Source organism: Thalassophryne amazonica, chromosome 20, assembly GCF_902500255.1.
Source record: "Thalassophryne amazonica chromosome 20, fThaAma1.1, whole genome shotgun sequence".
NCBI classification, from domain to species: Eukaryota; Metazoa; Chordata; class Actinopteri; order Batrachoidiformes; family Batrachoididae; genus Thalassophryne; species Thalassophryne amazonica.
In genome coordinates this window covers 41,613,471-41,639,033 of record NC_047122.1, presented here as the reverse complement: position 1 = coordinate 41,639,033, position 25,563 = coordinate 41,613,471, and the positions used below count along the sequence as shown (strand labels likewise).

Genomic DNA, 25,563 nt, shown 5'->3' with positions numbered 1-25,563 from the left:
CAGAACTACACAGGAGGACCTGGTCAATGACCCGAAGAGAGCTGGGACCACAGTCACAAAGATTACATTAGTAACACATGATGCTGTCATTGTTTAAAATCCTGCAGGGCAGCAAGGTCCCCCTGCTCAAGCCAGAACATGTCCAGACCTGTTTGAAGTTCACCAGTGACCATCTGGATAATCCAGAGGAGGCATGAGAGAAGATCATGTGGTTAGATGAGACTAGAATAGAGCTTTTTGGAATCAACTCCACTTAGCATGTTTAAAGGATGAGAACAACCCCAAGAAAACCATCCCAACCGTGAAGCACGGGGGTGGAAACATCATACTCTGGGGGTGCTCTTCTGCAAAGGGGACAGGACGACTGCACCGTATTGAAGGGAGGATGGATGGGGTCATGTATTGTGAGATTTTGGCAAACAACCTCCTTCCCTCAGTAAGAGCATTGAAGATGGGTCATGGCTGGGCCTTCCAGCATAATAATGACCCCAAACACACAGCCAGGGCAACTAAGGAGGGGCTCCGTAAGAAGCATTTCAAGGTCCTGGAGTGGCCTGGCCAGTCTCCAGACCTGAACTCAATAGAAAATCTTTGGAGGGAGCTGAAACTCCAAACCTGAAAGATCTAGAGAAGATCTGTATGGAGGAGTGGACCAAAATCCCTGTTGCAGTATGTGCAGTATGTGCAAACCTGGTGAAAAACTACAGGAAACGTTTGACCTCTTTAACTGCAAACAAAGGCTACTGTACCAAATATTAACATTGATTTTCACAGATGATCAAATACTTATTTGCAGCAGTAACATACAAATAAGTTCTCTCACAGTGGACATGCACCTAAGATGAAAATTTCAGACCCCTCCATGATTTCTAAGTGGGAGAAATTGAAAATCGCAGGGTGTTCAAATACTTATTTTCCTCACTGTATATATGTGCACATATTACTGAATTTTTTGCTGCAAATAAAAGAGTAGCATCAGTGTCACCTAATTACAGCAAAACAGTCCTGGACCAACAGAAATAATGTGACCTACAAAATAAACATTGATGAATTATTTTTCAGCAAGTTGAACAATGAATTCAACGTTGAAGTTCCAATACCTGAAGTTCCTTGAATGGCCACTGGAGGCTTACTCAAAAAGTGAATCAATATTTACAGTAATGTTCAGAATAATAGTAGTGCTATGTGACTAAAAAGATTAATCCAGGTTTTGAGTATATTTCTTATTGTTACATGGGAAACAAGGTACCAGTAGATTCAGTAGATTCTCACAAATCCAACAAGACCAAACATTCATGATATGCACACTCCTAAGGCTATGAAATTGGGCTATTAGTAAAAAAAAGTAGAAAAAGTGGTGTTCACAATAACAGTAGTGTGGCATTCATTCAGTGAGTTCGTCAATTTTGTGGAACACAGGTGTGAATCAGGTGTCCCCTATTTAAGGATGAAGCCAGCACTTGTTGAACATGCTTTTCTCTTTGAAAGCCTGAGGAAAATGGGACGTTCAAGATGAACAGCGTAGTTTGATTAAAAAGTTGATTGGAGAGGGGAAAACCTATATGCAGGTGCAAAAAATTATAGGCTGTTCATCTACAATGATCTCCAATGCTTTAAAATGGACAAAAAAAAAAAAAAAAAAACAGAGACGTGTGGAAGAAAGCGGAAAACAACCATCAAAATGGATAGAAGAATAACCAAAATGGCAAAGGCTCACCCAGTGATCAGCTCCAGGATGATCAAAGACAGTCTGGAGTTACCTGTAAGTGCTGTGACAGTTAGAAGATGCCTGTGTGAAGCTAATTTATTTGCAAGAATCCCCCACAAAGTCCCTCTGTTAAATAAAAGACATGTGCAGAAGAGGTTACAATTTGCCAAAGAACACATCAACTGGCCTAAAGAGAAATGGAGGAGTATTTTGTGGACTGATGAGAGTAAAATTGTTCTTTTTGGGTCCAAGGGCCGCAGATAGTTTGTGAGACGACCTCCAAACTCTGAATTCAAACCACAGTTCACATTGAAGACAGTGAAGCATGTTGGTGTAAACATCATGATATGGGCATGTTTCTCCTACTATGGTGTTGGGCCTATATATCACATACCAGGTATCATGGATCAGTTTGGATATGTCAATATACTTGAAGAGGTCATGTTGCCTTATGCTGAAGAGGACATGCCCTTGAAATGGGTGTTGCAACAAGACAATGACCCCAAGCACACTAGTAAACGAGTAAAATCTTGGTTCCAAACCAACAAAATTAATGTTTTGGAATGGCCTGCCCAATCCCCGGACCTAAATCCAATTGAGAACTTGTGAGGTAGGACAAGTTGTTTGGTTCTGAGGCAAAACCAAGAAATGCGAATGAATTGTGGAATGTTGTTAAAGAATCTTGGAATAACAGCTGAACGGTGCCACAAGTTGGTTGACTCCATGCCTCGCAGATGTGAAGAACTCATGAAAAACTGTGGTTATACAACTAAAAAAAGCAGTTTGAACATAATAGTTTTGAGTTTGTACCGTCAACAGAAGATGCTACTATTATTGTGAACACCCCCTTTTTTACTTTTCTGTTTTTACTTAGTAGCCCAATTTCATAGCCTTAAGAGTGTGCATATCATGAATGCTTGGTCTTGTTGGATTTGTGAGAATCTACTGAATCTACTGGTACCTTGTTTCCCATGTAACAATAAGAAATATACTCAAAACCTGGATTAATCTTTTTAGTCACATAGCACTACTATTATTCTGAACACTACTGTATAGCATACCACAATAGTGGATATAAAAATATACAATAATCAACCCAGGTTAAAGGTGGTTAGCCATAGCTAGCTTGGTAACTTTGAGATAGGCAGGTGTGTTCGGGGTTCAGTTGTCCTGCCCAGTTCACCATCGTCTTGCCCACAACCCAACCCTTTATCAATTTATGGGTTGACTACCAAGATGGTGACATCTAACGCCAGCCCACCCGAGCTTCAAATCTACTTTTCAGAAAACAGGAGATGCCCTGAAGAGTTTCTCCAGTATATTTACAGTCTATGTTTTTCACAGCACAGTAAACACATTTAATTGTTCACTGCTGCACTGTGGTGAAGTAATTGTAATGTGTAGTTTTGGAACAACATATGTGAAGCAAACATTTGCATCCATCTGTGCCCTTGGTGAACAATTTGGAAGTCATTTCCAAAAATATTGCTGCAGCAGTCTGTGTGATATAGCTGCGGCTGCCCACTGATGTGATTTAGATGCAATTCCATTTCCTAAATGTTTTTATTTCCAAATGCAGTTGCCTCATTTAGATTCAGTCATCCAATTACAACAATCCAATTTAGTAAGATTTCTCACTGATAATAAAAAGGTGCAGACAGATAAGATCTCAAACTAGGAAATGAAAATCAGCAACTATGATGTCTTATGTATTACAAAAAAAAGATAACAAGAAGTCCAGATCTGGACCAAATATCTGTGCCTGTCCTGATTCATGAATATTTATGAGAACATCAGTGAAGCGAGAACATCTCGCTGGTATTGTGTCATCACTTTAGAACCATCAGGCCTCTCACTGTCTTGAGTGGTAATTTATTTAGAGTGTCCTCTCTCTGTCATTGTGGACAATAATTATTCATTGTGTTGACTTCAATCAGCGGGGCTTCATTGTGCTGACCAAAGTGTTTTGATGTTTGTGCAGACAGTTAACAGTCAACACCAGCTCCTCGATCAGAGTCTGAAACGCTCTTCCTTTAGATTTACTGCCTTAGAGGAATGGGGCTTCAAAATAGTCGAATAAATACAATAGAGACAAAATGGGAAAACTGAAGTGAGGACAGGAGGGGAAAAATAAATCAGAGATGCACAAGTGCCTCATAAAAAGAAGCAAAAAAAAAAACCTGGCTCTGATTGGAGAGACTTCTCCAAGTTACTGCCTCATAGTGGGGTGACAGAGAAAGGCATTGCTACATAAATCTAGGCTCAACATTTCTACCTCCAGCCTCGACTTTGCTTCGCTTTTGAAACTGTCTGTGTCAGTCCACTACAATGGGTGTAAATTCTTCACAGTTGTCATGGGTGTTTCTGGCACATAAAAATTGGTCTGCCCTGCCTCCACTGTGCATGCGTCATTTCGGAGCTCAGCTGCTCGTCTGAGACAGAGTCTCTTCACCCAAAGATATCAAATGGATTAATGGGGTTATTAACCATCAGATGACAAAGGTAAAACCTCTTAAAAAAATCATTCTACAGTCAGTTTTAAGCAGAAACAAATCCTTTTTAAGCAGAAATGAGGCAATACTCTGTGATGCTTTGAAATGACTGATGCGCAGTGAATGCATCAGCTAGCAGCTCATGTAGCCGTGGTGCTCTGATCGCTTTCTCCGTCTTTTATGATGAAATACTGCTGAATTTATGTGTAAATGATTGTTGTACAAAAGCTTCAGATATCTTTTGCCGAGATAGATGATGACTGGAGTGCAGTTTGAAGCAGAAACGAAAGTGATAATCCAGCTAATGACATATGCGCAGTGAAGGCAGGGCGGGCTGATTTTTAGGGGGGGCCAGTCAGTCTGCAACACCAGCACTCAGCATTTGTCTGGACATATCATTTGCAACATTATCATGTGCAGTAGCAAATTCGCATGATGACATATTATGGCTTCCGTTTTTATTGGCGGGGGTGAGGCGGGGGAGTAGGAAGATGGACTAAAAAATTTAATATTTACAGGAAAGATCTCAAATATTTTGCAGGAATACAGTCAGAAATTCACACACACACACACACACACACACACACACACACACACACACACACACACACACACACACACACACACACACAAATCTCTTAGAGAAAAGTTAGAAATTTATGAGAAAAATACTCAGAAATTAACTGAGATAAAAGTCAATATGAGGAAAAAAAAGCTCAGATTCAAGTGGGAAAGTTATGAGGAAAAAAAAAAACAAAAACTACTGTATCTGAGATTAAAGTTCTAAATTTATCATAAAAATGATCTGAGATTCAAGTCAACTTCATGCGAAAAAAATAGAGAAATTACTCTGAGATTCAAGACTTAAACCTATGAAGACAAAACTCGGTAGTTTTCTTAAAGTCAAATTCATGAGAGAAACCCCTCCAAACTAATCTGAGATTCAAGTAGTAAATTCATGAGAAAAAACTCAGAAATTACATGAGATTATTGTCAAATTTATGAGAGAAAACTCAAATTATCAGAGATTAAACACAAAAATGTGAAAGAAAAGCCTCAGGAAATGTAACCACACTATCCGCAATGCCAAACATGCGTTAATGAACTGCAACAGTGAACATGACTGCATATTCATACTGTCGTTATTACTGTATACGTGTTGAAGGATTATGGGTTTTTTGTATGAGTCAGTCAGCGTCAGAGAGAGAGAGATACAGAGAGAGAGAAACTATGACAAGAGCACAAGAGAGGGAAAGAACACCTGATTTCAGCAGTTCAGATGGGAAATAACGACGAAAAGAAGGAATCTAGCACCTTTTTTCAGTAAATCAGTGCACATCAGAAGTTTGTTTTCTTTCCTAAGACACAAATTTATCCAACACTGTCAGCATGCCCCATAGCTATGCACATAGACACACACACACACACAGACATACACATCACCGTCTGATCATCATTCTGCATTTGTGTCTCTAAACAAGAGCCTCTCATCTCCATAATTACAGTATAATTTGGCTGTAAAATGAGTTTCCTCAATAACGCCTGCATGAATAACTTCAATACACATGGCACAGCACAGAAACAGATGGATACACACAATCTTAGCTACACACACATATTCACGTTGTACATGAACGCACAAACACACACACACACACACACACACACACAAAAATACAAGCTCACATAAAGTTGCTACTTTGTCTTTTTGGGTTGCTACCAATAAAGCATCATTAATGCATCTTTCACCCTAAACGAGCAGCAGTGGGCTTGGTGTCCACCGCACCAGGACTATGTTGGAAACAAAACAAACAAGCTCATTTCTGTAACTTTAAAATCCGCATGTATGTTGAGCGAGACAGACAGAAAGAAGAAGCATCTGCTTCAGCTACTTTCATATGCAATTCGTTCTGCAGGGCTGCGTGGATTTGTGACTCGGAGTGTGCTGAGCCGATACTGTGGATAGGTATTGGTCTGACAGTGGCCAAAATGACTAGATATCTTAAATTAAAAGATTACATCAGATCAGATCCAAGCTTTCTGTTGCACACTTGAGTCATGCTGAGTGTATGTTTTCATTTAGGGGAGTGCAGTATTTGTTTCACAGTTTGAGTTGATGTTTTCTTCAACTATTGTCAAGGTACATCCAGACAAATGTATTTATTAACAGATTATTTGTTTTAAGACCGGGAAAGGGGTATTGGATTGTTATCGATAGAAGCAGATAGTGATTCCAGTATTGAAAACTACATTTATTCATGGGAACACTATGTCTGTCACACTGAAAACCAGACCTGCTCCTAATCCATCATCAGCTACCACAAATATATTAATTTCCACATTCATCGTAATGATTAAAAGGTTTTTTTGTCGGGGGGGAAGGTTGCCAAAAAAAGGAGTGGAAGTCCAGTCTAAAGCCAATGTGCATTAAAAGCCTCCATGCACATGCAGAGTGCATTCATGAGAATGATTGCTGTCTCTTGGGCCTCACTTTCACTGCATATGCATGTTCAGGAAAGTAACAGTACCATTATTGTTATTATTGGTGTTACTTGAAGGGCAATGAGCATTCTAATAGTTAGTAATGATGCTCTGATAATATGGTGTGTACTGTACTTCCAAAAAATGCCTTTCATCTTCTCCCATGGCCACTGTTCAGGAACAGATAATTTTGCAAGTTTTCTTGTCTTTTCTTTTTTGCCCTTTACCATTTATGCACATTTGTAAAACCAAATAATTCCAGCCAGTTAGATGAGTGCCAACATTTTAGACACATTTGACATGCCTGACACATTGAAAAACTGCTAAAAATATGTTATTTATAAATAAACACAAAATACGTAATAAACAGCAATACCAGACCCAAAATTTGGAAACAAAAGAAACTGACACACCAGCTATTTAAAAAAAACTACATGCCTCTTCAACCACACATGCTCCTAATTTCCCCCATGAATGCAAGTTCAGACAAGTCCAGCTGATAGCAGTGTTCAGCAGGTGCTTGACACAACAATGGGATGTTACATAGGCAAAATCTGTTGATGCAAAATACACCAGATCTAAATTGTCATTGCTCCAAGCCCTCTGAAGTTGGTGAGTTACAAGATGATAGCAGTTATTGAGTTATTATTGAGAAAGATCAGGGACAATTGTGAGGCATATCCACAGGTGACACAAAAAGCCCAACAAACTGTGTGTGCTTCTCCTTTCCAAGGAGATTATCCATAGGAGATACTATGGAGCTGCTATAGCAACCAACGTCATCTACAAAAGGTCATTCAAACAAAGTCCAATGACACCACTTAACTCACAACAGGCCACTCATATGGGAACCATATTTGTTCTGCAGTCTGTATTGTGTAGATGTGCTTTTTAGTGCATTTGTTGTGTATTTATTGTATCTGTTGTATCCTTTGGCGATTGTTTTAAAAACCAAACTGTCAACCCAAAGATCCATTTCCACACTTGTGAACAATAAAGGTTCAAAGTTATCATGTTCATAAAGCAGAATGGATGGATCCATATATTAATTTATCTATTCACTCATTGCATTTTACAGTGCAAGCATTCCAAAGTCAAGGAACATCATCACTACATCTACTAACGACAGGTTTAATTAGTTTTCTGTTTTTTTTTTTTTGGGTTTTTTTTTAAGGGGACCTTCAACTGGAAGCTGTCACTGCATCACTAACTTTGTCCTGTCGCTGCCAAACATATTCATAATGTTCACAGCAAAAGGCCAATTTTAGAGTATTTTCACAGTTGCCTGGACACGTTTATATCCCCAAGCTCAGCTATTTATCTCTTGCTTACCACACTGGCAGTTAGGACCTCTGCTCCTTTATACAGGACTGCTGGTGTGAATCTGCAGAACGTCAGGACTATTGTGTGAGCGCCTTAAGAAAGGGCTATTTCAGTCCTGTTAGCCGTACTCTATATTAAGTCGCTCTTAAATTCTCAAAGGTTTATTCTCAGTGGCTTTATTCAGCTGTGTTGTTTCTTAAAACAAACAAACAAAAAAAACAAATTTGTCACGAGGTACACTTTCAATTAAACAAAGTGAAGCACAGAAATGAAGGCACATTCGGTTTCTTGTGAATTAGTATTTGCTCACATTGAGAGGGGAGCCCTCCAAAATCCCCACATTAAATTTGCCTGATAAGCAAAATCGAATTTGGTTCCAAATCATGTGAAACCAGAGCATTAACTCCCCTCATTGTTCCCTCATTGCTGCTCTCCTCTAGCAATGGCATAATTGAAGTAAAATCCATTGCAGGCTGACGTCACAGTGGCAAGTCAGCCTGCATGCAAATGCAATTTAACGCTCAAATTTAATCATAAAAATCAGTTTATTTATAGTCCTGCACATCAGTTAAACCACACATGCATTTTTATTTATTTTGAATACAAACAGATGAAGAAACATCAGCCCTGAAAGGTGAAGAAAAAGTTTTGAAAAGATGTCATTTTCAATTTCTCGCTTTTTCATAACAATGATGTTTCCTCTGATCTTCACTGAGTTGGCTCGCTGTATTCTGATCCACCCACTGCACGCACACACGCACACACACACCCACATGAAGACAAACCCCAGAGGGCAGCTTTTTTATTCTCATAGTGTTCTTTGAATTCTTATTTTTGTTATCACTGAAGCGCAACAAAGGGTATGACTGCAGGTGGTATTTTTATAATGATGTGCTCGATCAAATCACATTCAAGGCTACGCTCCTGATTTGGATGCTTCCTTTGCACAGAATCTATTTTACACAGGACTTCTGTTTTTTTGTTTTTTTTTCTCCAATAACTATCATGTTACTTTCATTCTATTGTAATTTCAGGCAACAATGGCAACAATGATAATCTCACCTCTATAATATCTGATATTTATTGCAATATTCTTCTTTACTGCAGTGAAGACAAGTTAAAATGACAAAGGTCTTTTTGTAATACATCATGTTTATTTTTAAAAATGTGATGGACTGAAAGTGTTCATTTGCACTATTTGGTGTTTACTGGAAGATTATGACATTTTTCTTAAAACACATTGATCTCAAACATTTGATTTTTGTAGGCTGACTGTAATCCATGGATGCAGGTTTGTCATCATTCATGTGCACATTCATGCATGGGCATCCAAAGTTCTCATCACGATAGAGGGATGATTTTGCAGATGGAACCACAATTGTTTAGGATAAACTTTGCATTTATCACAGACATTTATTTTGGATGTGTCAACTTGAGATCATCCTGTTTCTGCAGATTTTACAGTGCAGAACAGCTGATGCGTTCTATACCTATGTTGGCCTGTATGTTTCTAACAGACAGAGCGGAGTACAACATTTCAGGTTTTTGGGTAATTTACCTCAATAACAAATGGGCAAATATGTGCTTGTGTGTCCGTCTTACGTATACAGATGGGCAGCTGTCCAGACCACTGGTTGTCTTGGAGACAGATCCGAACTGATGATCCAATTAGCCGAAAGCCAGGTAGACACTGGTACACGACCGTATCACGGTAACCAAAGTTCTCACCGATCACCTGGCCATTCACAATGCCTTCTGGGATTCCACAGTGACCCGCTGAAAGACAGCAACAACACAAGAGTCAGCCACAGAAAAAACAAACAAACAAAAAAAAAACAGTTCTCTCAAACACCCGTTATAGCAGGAAAACTGTTGTCGAAGCTTTCTTTAACATACACATTGAATCAGGTGTAAATTACCTCAATTCAAAAACAGGTGCAGGAAATGCATCAGAACACTGAATTTCAACAATCGCTGACATTTGACAAAACTGTTTATACAAATAAGAAGAAAAAAATGAATCCACTCTGCCTTATGTTGGAATATGCTGTTTAATTAATTAAAGAAATTAAAGAAATTATTCATTTTTAATTAATAATAATAATTATCACTCAATCACTCATCTTCAACTGCTTATCCGTGACCGGGTCACGGGGAATAATTATTATTATTAAATAATAAGTAATAAATAAAGATTAAGTATAAACAATATAAGTGTGTGTAATTACAGATATTATGGAGAAAAATCTTTTGGAATGTTTCAAAATATTTGTGAACATAATGGAATGCCATTGTAATGTCATTGTTTTGATGCAGATTCCAGAACAATGTTCCATAACATGGATGTTGCGAAAGATTCAAAATCTTTGCAATCACTAATTTGCAGGACCAACAAAAACAGTTTTTTTATTTTCCCGAGTCACACATGCTATCCATTCTTTAGTTACTGCTTACTTTCCCTTTCTGTTGTACATTTTGTTCCATATTTGCTCACATTGTGGGCATTGTGTTTCTCTTTGTGATTGCTAGCTTCATTTGTTCAGCAACACTGATGTATACTCAACAAAAATATAAATGCAACACTTTTGGTTTTGCTCCCATTTTGTATGAGATGAACTCAAAGATCTAAAACTTTTTCCACATACACTATCACCATTTCCCTCAAATATTGTTCACAAACCAGTCTAAATCTGTGATAGTGAGCACTTCTTTGTTGAGATAATCCATCCCACCTCACAGGTGTGCCATACCAAGATGCTGATTAGACACCATGGTTAGTGCACAGGTGTGCCTTAGACTGTTCACAATAAAAGGCCACTCTGAAAGGTGCAGTTTTGTTTTATTGGGGGGGGGGGGGGATACCAGTCAGTATCTGGTGTGATTGTTGTGTGGGCCGCTGAAGAGGAGGTACTGCTGGCCCACCACCACCAGAGGGCGCCCTGCCTGGAGTGCGGGCTCCAGGCACCAGAGGGCGCTGCCGCCTCACAGGAGCAGCCAAGGTGACAGCCGTTATCTATCAACTGAGACAGCTGACATCCATCAGTGGAGGGGTATGTCAGCTGGACGGCATCTCCACCTCATTGCCGAGATATCGCTCTACCAAGGAGGTAACGAACTCAGCCAGCCATACGGATTAATACCTTGTTGCTTGTGTGTAAAACAACTGAAGACTGAAAAGGACGTATTTGGATAAGTACTCTTATTCCTACATTACAGTGTTGTTTCTGATTAGAGGTGGAGGTGGTGTTTTCCACCCCACGTGTTGTTGGGTGCAGCCGCACCCACATCTGACTGTTTCTGTTCCTTGCCAGCAGTACCGGATCCGACGAGCGGAGGCAGTGACCACCTGGGAGTTCGGGACTTGGCGGCTCCAGTATTCCCGGGGTTCGGTGGCGGAGGAAATCGGGTGGTTCCGGTTCGACTTGGACAGGCGTCTCCTATCGTCGAGCCTGCCCACACGACACCGTTGGAATTCGACTTGTGACCGAAATTGTAATTTGTTGTGTTTGTTGTGCGTGTTCACAACAGTAAAGCTTTGTTATTTGACTTTCTTCATTGTCCGTTCATTTGCGCCCCCTGTTGTGGGTCCGTGTACTTACACTTTCCCAACAGGATATCTCGGCCAACGTCATGGATCCCGAGGGGCGTCAACCGGCTGTTGAACGGCCAATGGAAGAACAGGGCGCACAGGCGCCCGCAGGAGGAGTGATTGGGGAGTTGCAGCGGATCCTCACTACTTTCACAGCTCGGTTGGATCTTATGACTGAGCAGAACGTCCTCCTTAACCGCAGGGTGGAGGCTCTCGCCGTGCAGGTGGAGGCGCGCCCCCAGGGTGCTGCTACAGCTCCCCCTCCTGTCGACCCTGTGCGTAATATTGACGTTCCACAGGTCGTTCAACGACCCCCCCCACCTTCCCCGGAAGCATACATAAGCCCTCCAGAGCCGTACGGAGGTTGTGTGGAGACGTGCGCGGATTTCCTTATGCAGTGTTCGCTCGTCTTCGCACAACGTCCTGTTATGTACGCGACCGATGCTAGCAAGGTAGCTTATGTAGTAAACCTGATTCGCGGCGAGGCACGCGCTTGGGCTACAGCGCTCTGGGAGCAGAATTCACGGCTCCTCCACACATATGATGGGTTTGTGAGGGAGTTCAGAACCGTGTTCGATCACCCTAATAGAGGAGAAACCGCTTCAGCCGTGCTACTGTCAATGAGACAGGGGCGTCGGAGCGCAGCTGCCTATGCAGTCGACTTCCGCATCGCGGCTGCGAGGTCCGGCTGGAATAGCACTGCCCTCCGCGCCGCCTTTGTAAACGGACTGTCATTGGTTCTTAAGGAGCACCTGGTGGCTAAGGATGAACCGCGGGATTTAGATGGGCTCATCGATCTTGTCATACGGTTAGACAACCGGTTAGAAGAACGTCAGCGGGAACGTGACGAAGGGCGTGGCCGGGCACGCGCCGTCCCTCTCCCTTCCGGTTCCGACCGCGCTCCGCCTTTCCCACGCTCCACGGCCCCTGCGCTCCGTGTGGCTACAGCTCCCCCTGCTGACGAAGCTATGGACACGAGCAGGGCAACATTTAGGGCACCAGATGCACAGAGGAGGCGGGCCCATGGAGTATGTTTTGTTTGTGGCTCGATAGAGCACCAAGTGAGAGACTGCCCCGAGCGGTTAAACACCAACGCCCGCCCCTAGAGACTGGGCTAGGGGTGGGCCGAGACATTCACGTGGGACACACCCACATCGCCACACGACTCCCAGTTACGATCCTTTTTGAGGACTCAACCCTGAAGGCCCCAGCACTGGTGGACACGGGCTCTGAGGGGAATCTGTTGGACAGCAGATGGGCCAGGGAGATAGGGCTCCCTCTGGTGGCGCTTACCTCGCCTGTGCAGGTTCGAGCACTAGATGGCTCCCTACTCCCTCCAATCATGCATAAGACACCACCTGTAACTCTGGTGGTGTCCGGAAATCACCGGGAGGAGATCGAGTTTTTTGTAACTCCTGCTACCTCCCGAGTGGTTTTAGGGTTTCCCTGGATGTTGAAACACAATCCCCGGATCGATTGGCCGTCCGGGGTAGTGGTTCAGTGGAGCGAGACCTGCCATCGGGTGTGTTTAGGTTCCTCGGTTCCTCCCGGCTCCCAGGCTAAGGAGGAGGTCAGAGTCCCGCCCAATCTGGGGACGGTGCCAGTGGAGTACCATGACCTTGTCGACGTGTTCAGCAAGGATCTGGCGCTCACCCTTCCCCCTCACCGTCCTTATGATTGTGCCATTGATTTGGTTCCGGGCAGTGAGTTCCCGTCCAGCAGGCTGTACAACCTCTCACGGCCTGAGCGCGAATCAATGGAGACCTACATCCGGGACTCGTTAGCCGCCGGGTTGATCCGGAATTCCACCTCCCCGATGGGTGCAGGTTTCTTTTTTGTGGGTAAAAAAGACGGCGGACTTCGTCCATGCATTGATTACAGGGGACTGAACGAAATCACGGTTCGCAATCGATACCCGTTGCCCCTGTTGGATTCTGTGTTCACACCCCTGCATGGAGCCCGAATTTTCACCAAGCTCGATCTTAGAAATGAGTATCACCTGGTTTGGATCCGGAAGGGAGACGAGTGGAAGAAGGTATTTAACACCCCCTTAGGTCACTTTGAGTACCTGGTCATGCCGTTCGGTCTCACAAACGCTCCCGCGACTTTCCAAGCGTTGGTTAACGATGTCTTGCGGGATTTCCTGCACCGGTTCGTCTTCGTATACCTACACGATATACTCATCTTTTCTCCGGACCCTGAGACCCATGTTAAGCATGTACGTCAGGTCCTACAGCGGTTGTTGGAGAACCGGCTGTTTGTGAAGGGCGAGAAGTGTGAGTTCCACCGCACGTCTTTGTCCTTCCTGGGGTTCATCATCTCCTCCAACTCCGTCGCTTACTGTTCACAACAGTAAAGCTTTGTTATTTGACTTTCTTCATTGTCCGTTCATTTGCGCCCCCCGTTGTGGGTCCGTGTACTTACACTTTCCCAACAGTGATCACCATTTGCCTCATGCAGTGCAACACATCTTCACATAGAGTTGATCAGGTTGTCAATTGTGGCCTGTGGAATGTTGGTCCACTCCTCTTCAATGGCTGTGCGAAGTTGCTGGATACTGGCAGGAACTGGTACACACTGTCGTATACGCCGGTCCAGAGCATCCCAAACATGCTCAATGGGTGACATGTCCGGTGAGTATGCCGGCCATGCAAGAACTGGGACATTTTCAGCTTCCAAGAATTGTGTACAGATCCTTGCAACATGGGGCCGTGCATTATCCTGCTGCAGCATGTGATGTTCTTGGATGTATGGCACAACAATGGGCCTCAGGATCTCGTCACGGTATCTCTGTGCATTCAAAATGCCATCAATAAAATGCACCTGTGTTCTTCGTCCATAACAGATGCCTGCCCATACCATAACCCCACCGCCACCATGGGCCACTCGATCCACAACATTGACATCAGAAAACCGCTCACCCACACAACGCCACACACGCTGTCTGCCATCTGCCCTGGACAGTGTGAACCGGGATTCATCCGTGAAGAGAACACCTCTCCAACATGCCAAACGCCAGCGAATGTGAGCATTTGCCGACTCAAGTCGGTTATGACGACGAACTGGAGTCACGTTGAAACCCCGATGAGGACGACGAGCATGCAGATGAGCTTCCCTGAGATGTTTTCTGACAGTTTGTGCAGAAATTCTTTGGTTATGCAAACCGATTGTTTCAGCAGCTGTCCGAGTGGCTGGTCTCAGACGATCTTGGAGGTGAAGATGCCGGATGTGGAGGTCCTGGGCTGGTGTGGTTACACGTGGTCTGTGGTTGTGAGGCTGGTTGGATGTACTGCCAAATTTTCTGAAACACCTTTGGAGATGGCTTATGGTAGAGAAATGAACATTCAATACATGAGCAACAGCTCTGGTTGACATTCCTGCTGTCAGCATGCCAATTGCACGCTCCCTCAAATCTTGCGACATCTGTGGCATTGTGCTGTCTGATAAAACTGCACCTTTCAGAGTGGCCTTTTATTGTGGACAGTCTAAGGCACACCTGTGCACTAATCATGGTGTCTAATCAGCATCTTGATATGGCACACCTGTGAGGTGGGATGGATTATCTCAGCAAAGGAGAAGTGCTCACTATCACAGATTTAGACTGGTTTGTGAACAATATTTGAGGGAAATGGTGATATTGTGTATGTGGAAAAAGTTTTAGATCTTTGAGTTCATCCCATACAAAATGGGAGCAAAACCAAAAGTGTTGCGTTTATATTTTTGTTGAGTAAATATAGCCTTCGGTAAGCGGCATGCAGCAACATACTAAACATCCAGCAGGTGTCAGAAAAACAACACGTCAATTTTTTCTTTGGCCGAGCACTGCCGCCATAAGGGTTAAATTCCATCCAGCAGTAAGTATTCTAGGAAGGGCTGCTTGGCGTGAAGCTCCATGGAGAAGTGACAGCACCATGTCACAAGATCTGTTACCTCTGGCTGTCACAGTGACAGAAGAAAGCATCTGTGGCTTCTTCTTGGTTTAAACACACATGTATATATATTTATAAAAAGGAGAGAACATGGAAAATGAATTTATTGACAGGATAGCAGACATTCGCTGGTGATAATTTTGCTTGTGAGGTGGACTTGGCCAGAGGGAAGCAGCTGTGCCGACAGATGAAAGGTGCAGGGCGCGCACCTTCTTTTGATGACTGTCCTCATTTGACTGACTCCAAAAATCACATCTCTCAAATCCCACATGTGCCTCGATGCGCATGTAAGGCAGATTTCGGTTAACTCTATCTATACCACCTAAACATAGAATAAGAATAGTGCTGTATACCAAAACATCGTGTTTCTGTTCCGCTCCAAAGCCCAGATGACAGACATTCTCTGACAGCCGAGCCCACCAGCATGAAGCCAGGATCGCAAGTAAAGATGGCCGTAGCGCCAAAGGTTGTCTGGGTGCCAATCTTCTTCCCGTTTGGTGGAGATGGCAGGTCACCGCAGGAGATGACTGAAAGGACCAGAAAGACACAAAGTGATTTAAAAGTGGACAGTGATGCACTGATATACGACAGCAGCATGTTAACTTCAGGAGTTCCTGGAGAAATAATATTGATGCTGTCACAGTGATTATGGTAAAAATTTGGTTGCTTTTTTTTTTTAAACCTCAGAGATGCCTGGCAACAGAAAATACAGAAAAACAGTAAAATATCAAAGAGCAGGTATTTCTTTTGAGAAAATAACATTAATTTCAAATGTCAAGTAGTTGCCACACACACACACACACACACACTTGGGCTGTTCATGTTATTATTATTTTAATTGTATCTTTATTTGGAATGGACAAGAAAATGCATCATGGTTGAATCATTGGTAAAACTACAGACAAATGACATTCCAGTTTTGTATGTTTAGAGTCCAGGAAATGTGCAGTACCAGCCATCAGGGCATATAAGTCCAAAGAATATACGATCACAAGACCTGGAACAGACTTCCTTTATCTTTTACAGAGCCCACTGTCCACTAATGACTTAAACTTTATCAGACTTATAAGAGAGTGGTATCTGTGGATACAGTTAAAGGTCTGCGCTGTCAAGCTTCTTGGAATAGACAGAGCCAATGAGGTTCGCAAGTTCACTTAGAGAAAATTCTGCTACATCATAAATGGTCGAACAGTAAACACCAAACTATGTACAGGTATCAAGGGGGGACGCCTGCTGCTGCTGTCATAGAAATAAAAATCAATAATCAGTCATAACTTAAATTATTAAATTACAAAGCCATATTACCAGTGAGATCAGATGGCTGTTCATGTTATATAGCGAAAAAATAAAAGTTGTGAGAGATTTCAGGCCACATGTTTTTGTTCCAGTTGGGGTTTTATAGGTGCAGACCAAATTTGAACTCAGATTTAAAGGTCCCCCAGAGTGACATGTTTCGGGGGCTTTTTGCTTGGTTGGGTGACAATTGTTGCTTTGATGGGAACGCTTAAACAATGTCCAATTACAGTAAAATTTGGCACAGATCTTTTATTTTATTAGTGGAACAAGAACAACATGTGGCCCAAAAGATTTTGCAACATGTGACATTTTGAACAGGTCTAACACACACACACACACACACACACACACACACCTAAAAATGTCAATGCAACTCTTCTTAAAGCTTGAATTGTAAAAAGAAAAAGAAAAAAAAATGTTTTCCTGACTTGAACTTTTTTAATTACATCAACAGACATAAAAGAAATTCAACAAAGTGAAATGAAAATAAACTTTTACTTCATCCTTCAATGACAGCTACTCTGTAATAATAATGAAAATGTTCAAGGGGAACTCTGCTATTTTTCAACCTAGGCTGTAGTTTTAGATTTTTAATGTTCTTCTCACTTGAGACAAATACAAAATTAACTGGTGTAATATTGATTTGGAAAGCAAATACTATCATGGGCTAACAGCTACATAATATCATTGTATAAGGGCGAGCTAAAAACACTCAGAGTACACTGCTGCTTCTTCTTCTAAATGTAGATAAACTTTTAAAGATATCTGATTAAAGAGTTAGCCGCTTACCTTAGCACTGCTCTCCATTGAATCATTTTAAATTGATTGCTGATGAGTGACTCATTCTGTAAAGATGGCCAGACATTGCAGATTTTTGGCCCCAATTTGTGTCCTGATTCCAAAAATGAAAATATCACTGGGTATCACTGATAGCCAATTAGCCGAATGATAGCTGAATATGGATGCAGCCTATGATACAAGACCCAGCCCCTCATTGGCAATTCAACTGACTTGGGACAGCAAAGCAGGAATTCCAACTCAGGAATAAAACCAAAACCTTTCAAATAACAAGTTGCAGTATATAGAAGTAGAGCCCGACCGATATATCGGCCAACCGATATTATCGGCCGATATAAGCCCTTTTCAAAGTACTAACTATCGGCCGAAATTTTGCAGACAGAACGCCGATAATTTCTCATAAACAGAACAGTTGCTGAAATAATGTTTGTGTCTGCAATGTAAAATGTCCTTGCACCGTTTGTCCAGTAGATGGAGCTCTGACTCCATTCAACTGAGAGCTGCTTACACCCCTGCTTAAATGTGTTCATCACCGGGCCACGTAGTTCGCCGTCACACTGCACTGATCGGCTGACAAAAGCATACAAGTAAGTTTATAAGGATCTATATCCTTATCCTGAACCTATATCTAAGTTGCAGCAACAAGAGGTACAAGATCAGATGTATTTCACAACTCTTTTTAAGGATATGTGTTTGCTAATTTCACAAAGGTTTAATTCTTGATTGCATTTTTTGAACTTGAAAATTCTTCTCTGTTATAAAGTTAATCAATATGAGGACAAAGCTTCAGCTTTTAGCTCATACCTTTTTTGTTAAGGGTCCAAAAAAGAACATTTTATTAATTAAAAAAAAAAAATAATAATATTGGCTGATTTATCAGCTATTGGCAAATCAGCCGATTTATCGATTATCGGCTTTTTTTTCATCCAAATATCGTTATCGGTATCGGCCTCAAAAAATCCATATTGGTTGGGCTCTATATAGAAGTCCCCCCCACCATCATATCATCGTGTCATGGTAACTCACTCTGGCACTGCGGTCTCTCATTCCTCCAACTCCACACACCATTGGACAAACACTGGATGTGGGCGGGACCTAATCTGTAATATCCTGGATCGCAAGTGAACACAATACGAGTTCTGTACTCATAGTGGGAGCCGTTGACAATCCTCCAGCGCCCATGCTCAAGAGAGAAGGAACCAATGCTGGGGCATACAACCACTAAAAGCAAAAGAATGCATAAAATTTTGTCACCATGAAAAAAAAAAGAAAAACATTAAAATTTTTAAATTGTCAGATACTTTACAGTCTCAGTTATAACTTATGAAAACAGGACCACATCATTGAAGAAGTCATTTTTACAGCTGTATGGTATAGTGTCTTTGATAGGAGTGTCAGAACTGTTAGGTGTTGTAAACGCTGCAGTGGAATACACAAACTAACCCGAACATCGTGGTATCTTGTTGTGATTGCTCCATGTTCCATCAGGCTGACAGATGGCTGACGTTAAATCTTTACTGGAGAGTCTGTAGCCGTCGTTACAAAAATAGGAAACTCTGGTTCCGACGGAATAGTCAGCTGTTAAAACGCCGCCGTTTATCGGAGCCTTGGGTGCCCCACATGAGATGGCTACAGGAACACACACACAAAACAGATAAAGAGGCAGCAAATCACACAGAACAACTAATTCACAGCTTTGTTTGCCAGATAGGCAGATTTGATTTGCACTTTGTTTGAAATGCTTCTGTGGATTCAATGCCACAATTTTTTTATTTGTATGTTGTGGAAACAAGCCCACGAGCTTCTTCAAATGATCAAACACTCAAAATGTATAATCAAGACATACTTGAGTTCCAGTTACAACTAGTTCAAACAAAATGCATCTTACTGAACATCCTGCTCCACAGTGGTTTTAAATAGATTTTTATTTTGCAGAGCATCATGTTATCACAGTGTGAACAGTCTGTCATGCCTCCTTTTGATTTTCTGTCAATACCAAGTATGGAGCAGCTGCATCATCCTGCTGTTTGCTGTTTGGGGAAGTGCGGGGATGAGAGAATCAGAGTAATATAAACTATGTTCTTGTGGAACAAAGTGATGTAAAGAGCGAGAAAAAGTAATAAATGCATTTTTTAATCACATTATGTTTCATTTCTGTTGCCACATGATGCAAACATGATGTAGCTCATATGCAAATATGAGGTGGCCATTCATCTATGTATCCATAACTTCATTTACTTCAAAGTGAAAATTGTGCACATTAAGCAACGAGCTGTCCATAGTATGTCTGTTTTAGGCAGAGGGAAAGTAAATATCAAATAAATAAATAAAATGTCAAGTCAGATAATACAGCACACTAAATTAGCCAAGAGCACAATTCACACAAAACTCCTTCTGGAGTTTTTTGAGGGAGAAACGTCAAGCAGACCAGCCTCAAAGGGGTGACCCACTGCTCAGGTCTATCTGTTTATGGTGCATCCGGAAAATGTTCACAGCGCTTCACTTTTTCCACATCTTGTTATGTTACAGCCTTATTCCAAAATGGAGTAAATTCATTTTTTTTTTCCCTTAGTCATGACACCCCATAATGACTAAATGAAAAAGTGTTTTTGACATGTTTGCAAATTTATTAAAGTAAAAAACTAAGGAATCACATGCACATAAGTATTCACACATTTTGCTCAATACTTTGTTGATGCAATTACAGCCTCAGGTCTTCTTGAATATGATGCCACAAGCTTGGTGCACCTATCTTTGGCTAGTTTTGCCCATTCCTCTTTGCAGCAGCTCTCAAGCTCCATCAGGTTGTATGGGGAGCATCGGTGCACAGCCATTTTCAGATCTCTCCACAGATGTTCAATCGGATTCAGGTCTGGGCTCTGGCTGGGACACTCAAGGACATTCACAGAGTTGTCCTGAAGCCACTCCTTTGATATTTTGGCTATGTGTTTAAGGTCACTGTCCTGCTGAAAGATGAACTGTCGCCCCAGTCTGAGGTCAAGAGCGCTCTGGAGCAGGTTTTCATCCAGGATGTCTCTGTACATTGCTGCATTCATCATTCCCTCAATCCTGACTTGTCTCCCAATTCCTGCCACTGAAAAACATCCCCACAGCATGATGCTGCCACCACCATGCTTCACTGTAGGGATGGTGCCTGATTTCTGCCAACATGATGCCTGGCATTCACACCAAAGAGTTCAATCTTTGTCACATCAAACCAGAGAATTTTGTTTCTCATGGCCTGACGGTCCTTTAGGTGCCTTTTGTCAAACTCCAGATGGGCTGCCATTTGCCTTTTACTAAGGAGTGGCTTCCGTCTGGCCACTCTACCATACAGGTTTGATTACATGCACATAGGATTGCTGTAGAGATGGTTGTCCTTCTGGAAAGTTCTCCACTCTCGACAAAGGAATGCCAGAGCTCTGACAGAGTGGCCAGAGGGTTCTTGGCCACATCTCTGACTAAGGCCCTTCTTCCCCGATCACTTGGTTTAGACGGGCGGCCAGCTCTAGGAAGAGTGTTGGTTGATCTGAACGTCTTCCATTTACAGATGATGGAGGCCACTGTGTTCATTGGGACCTTCAAATCAGCAGAAATGCTTCTGTACCCTTCCAGAGATTTGTTCCTGGAGACAATCTTGTCTCGGAAGTCTACAGACAATTCCTATGACTTCCTACTTGGTTTGTGCTCTGACATGAACTGTCAACTGTGGGACCTTATATGAAGGCAGGTGTGTCTTTCCAAATCATGCCAAATCAACTGAATTTACCCCAGGTGGACTCCAGTTAAGCTGTAGAAACATCCCAAGGATGATCAGTGGAAACAAGATACACCGCAGCTCAATTTTGAGTCTGTGAATACTTATATACATGTGATTTCTTAGGTTTTTTATTTTTATTTTTAATAAATTTGCAAACATCTAAAAAAAAAAATCACATAGTCACTGTGTGAAGAATTTTGAGGAAAAAAAAGAATTTCACTCATTTTGGAATAAGTGTGTAACTGTCAGGATATGGGGTTTTGTTTGTATTATGTCTGCTCTGCCCTGTTTAGTTAAGTTTTGTTGATTTTGTTGCATGTGATTTATCTTGCTGGGGCTTTCCTGCTTGGGCTGTTTCTGTCCCTATCTCTCTTGATGGTGGGCGGTGCACACTGTCTGGGCCACATCCTGTTCTGGAGCTTTCCGCACACCTGTTTGTAATCTGCAGCTCATCACCTCGGTGTTTTTAAGCTTCACTGGCTGCACTAGTTCCCCACCAGATCGTCAAGCCCTGTGCCTTCGCTTCTAGCCTTCCTTCTGAATGTTTTCTGTGTGACCTGACTACCTTGATGTGTTTTTGATACCCTCTGCCTGTTTTTTTCTCTGCCTTTCACCCAATGTTTTTGTTATTGTTGCTGATCTCCGACTGCCTTCTTGTGTACCGACCCATGCCTGTCCTACCAGTAAAGAGCCTTGAATGCCGACTAGCTGAGAGTAAGTCCTGCATTTGTGTCCACCACAAGTGTGTCTCCGAGCCTGATAGCAACAACAAAATGTGGAAAAAGTGAAGTGCTGTGAATACTTTCCGGATGCACTGTACTTCATTTAACTGCTGCAGAACTGTGCAAAATTGTGTCAGTTCTGAATTTTGGATAAAATGTGGGGCCCAATCTTATATTCAGCACAAGTGTCATTGCTGGTTTCTACCTGATGCAGATGTCATTTTCAAGCCCTCCTCCCCCATTCATTCAATTGCAAGTTGTGCTCATATGTGCTCCCATCAGCGTGTTGGTCTAAAAAAAAGGTGTGGCCAGGCTCAGTGCTGGTGCACTGGTATTGAGAGAGAGCAGAATGCAACTGCGACATTTTTCTTCAAGGTATTTTTTTCGCCACACTATTAAAGTGGATATGACACCTAAAAAATTAGGTAAAACTGATATAAATATCAAAAATATACATACATTATAGTAAGCTGAAAGCAGTTTTAATCATTATCGCTGAGAAATAAAGTTTGTACAGCTTCTCAAAAGTGTGTTTCTTGGAAAGCGCAATGGCAGCATTCCATCTGTGGTCACGTGATGCTGTGACATCACAGCCTGTAGAGTCCCATCTGTGTGCGATTGACAACAAGAACAGACAGACCTCAGCATGGACAGTGACGAGATCGAGAACTTTTCTGACTCCTCTTCAAGTGTGGATTGTTTCTGTGAGGAAATCGAGACTGACTCGGATCCTGAGGATGTCGCAGCAGTGATTAGACCCTACAGATTCGAGACGCATCTTTCGGACGAACATTCAAACCAGGAGCATTCTGACAGCGAAAATAATGCCGACATTTCTTATGGCGGAGCCGAAGTAGAGGCAAGAGACGTGCCGATTCAGGTGGATTTTGAAAGGCTGCAGAATACAGAATGGTAAGGGAGGCTTTGTTTTTTTGTTGCTGCTGTTTATAACACTATATTATAGCATTTTCAATTCTAGCCTCTGTTTACCGCCTTTGTTATTTTTCCGGACCCGTGATAGTGTAGCTAGTACTTGCGGACCACCGTCATTACCTTCGGGTTTTTGCCATTTTTGAGTCCCTGGCATTGCATTCATCTGTGTTTAGTTATGTTATTTTCACGAAAGAATAGCAAATAAACGGCGAAAGTTCGACGAACTTGCTGAACCCACTTTTCGCGGAGATTTTCGTCCTGTGGAAACTTGAAAAGGCTAAAACCTTTCGCCCTTGTGTTTGTGCAGTATGCTGTGACACAATGGTCAGGCATATCGATAAACAAGGCACTTTTATTTTAATTTATATGAATCTACATTTCAATTTGTAATTCTTCTAGTTATAATTATTTACAATCTATAATTATTTTCTATTTTTTAACATAACATTGCACATAATACAGTGGTCCCTCGCTATAACACTGTTCACCTTTCGCGGCTTCGCAGTTTTGCAGATTTTTTTTAGTGCTATTTTGCATGCTTTTTTTTTTTTTTTTTTTAACAGCGCATTGTGTTCTGCGTCCTTATCAGGCGGGCCGGTCGCAGCACCGGTCAGCATCACCGCGATTGCTCTCACTGCCTCCGATGCGCTTTCTGCGGGCTCGGTAAATGCAGCAGCGGGCCACTCACACCGCCCTCCTGTCTGCTGTGCTGAGCTGCGCCAAATCTGGCAACAGGTCCAGAGACTACACTCGCTGTTTTGATCCTGATGTTGACCGCAGCGGCAGAGCTCCGTGGCCACAGAGAGAGGACTTGGATTCTTGCGGGTCCTGCATTCATACCTCCGGAGGCAGTGAGCGAAGGGAGAGCATGCGCATTGTTTTCTGCGTGTGTCTGTTTATAATCTTCTTGCACAGAAGAAAAAAAGAGTGTGTTTACACGAGAGAGAAAAGTGAGAAAATGTTAATGCCTGCTTGAGAAAAGTGTATAAAGTGTGTAGTGAGGGGTTTTACAGCCTTAAAACATCTATAATAATTGCAAAAAATAGCGCTGACTACTTAGCGGATTTCGCTTATCGCAGGTTATTTTTAGAACGCAACTCCCGCGATAAACGAGGGACCACTGTATATCATGGTTTGAGCAAATAACTGGGCCTCACTTCTCACTTTTTCAGCTGTTGATCCAGTCTTTTGAAAATGATCACAACTGACCACATATAGAATGAAACCACAGCACTGTGGGAAATTAAAACTAACAACCAAACTCTGACCACTGAGATATTGCTGTGCCAGCTATAGCTTTCTTTCCCACAGGGTAATTAATAAACACATTTTTTAATGACTCAGGGGTTTGCTGATGACCCAAATCAGATTGGATAAGGCTAATTAATTCAGGCAACCCTGAATACATAATGACTCAAAAAACATTTTATTTTTCTGAAAAAAAGAGGCATTTTTAAACAAACATAATTTTACCATGACTGATTTCTAAACACAAATAAAAGAAAGTAGTATTTAAAAATTGCTTTTTCATCCAATTAACATCGCATTTCATCTTTCAGCGAGGCTGTATGAACACATCTGTGACTCTCACCTTGACATGCGGGGACAGGAGAGTTCCACGCGTGGTAGCCGAGTAATGCGCGCCGGCAGGTTGCCGTGGCATTGCCTATGAGACGGTAACCACGGTCACAAGCCCAGCGCACAATGCTGTTGACGTGCCCGCCGCTCTGAGAGGAGATGGAGCCGTGGAGGGGAGAGTCTGGTGTGGAGCAGTACAGAGCTGGAATGGAAGAAACATATTTAATAGACAAAGCATGAGCACATTATGCTTTTCCACAACTGCAAAACAACCAACAGCAGACAATGCAAATGTTACGACAACTATTTACAGCATCACCACCATATAGTAACTGTATTATGTTTGTTGCTCCACAATAATAGATTAAACTACTCTGAGGCTGCAAAATATCTGCATGCAACTGGAACATATTGTAACTAAAAGTGGATATGAGTCCAAACTGCAACACAGTGATATTACAGCCTGCAGCTGCCATTCACAGTTTAAACCTCCTGAGACCCTGCATCCACATATGAAGAGATCTTTTTTTTAATCCTACGTCCTCTTTAGCTCGGGTCTGACGAGGCTCATAATAATTGTTGTAATTAACCCTCTGGAGTCGAATAACGCGCCCTCATGTAAAAAAGTCACATGACCAAATTAAGCGCACATTAACACTCAAATTGCTGCACTCTAAGCCTCCGTTTAAATGTGTGTTGAACATTGAGACTTCAACCTTTATAGCACTTTTTAAATTTTGTTAATAGGCCTAGTATAACATGATGTATGAGTATTTTTTACGCCATGCATTTTCATAAATATTATCATTTTTCGCTGCGCGTTTATGTACACAGATGCAGTCAAAAGGATCATTTCCTTCTCGACTGTAGCAGCGACAGACAGCTAGCAGCTGGCTCATAAATTTCCACCAATCAGAAGTCACTAACCCCACGTGTTCACTAACCCCACGTGTG

At 42.1% G+C, this 25,563-nt stretch overlaps 1 protein-coding gene across 1 annotated transcript in view; it reads right to left on the bottom strand.

Annotated features, from left to right (window-relative positions):
* Window positions 1-25,563, bottom strand: part of LOC117502203 (CUB and sushi domain-containing protein 3-like) — a 1,088,443-nt gene that overhangs the window by 83,516 nt on the left and 979,364 nt on the right. Inside the window, 5 exon segments of the mRNA XM_034161241.1 lie at window positions 9,607-9,780; window positions 15,876-16,049; window positions 18,643-18,837; window positions 19,060-19,245; window positions 24,623-24,811. Of these exon segments, the coding sequence (XP_034017132.1) occupies window positions 9,607-9,780; window positions 15,876-16,049; window positions 18,643-18,837; window positions 19,060-19,245; window positions 24,623-24,811 (918 nt within the window).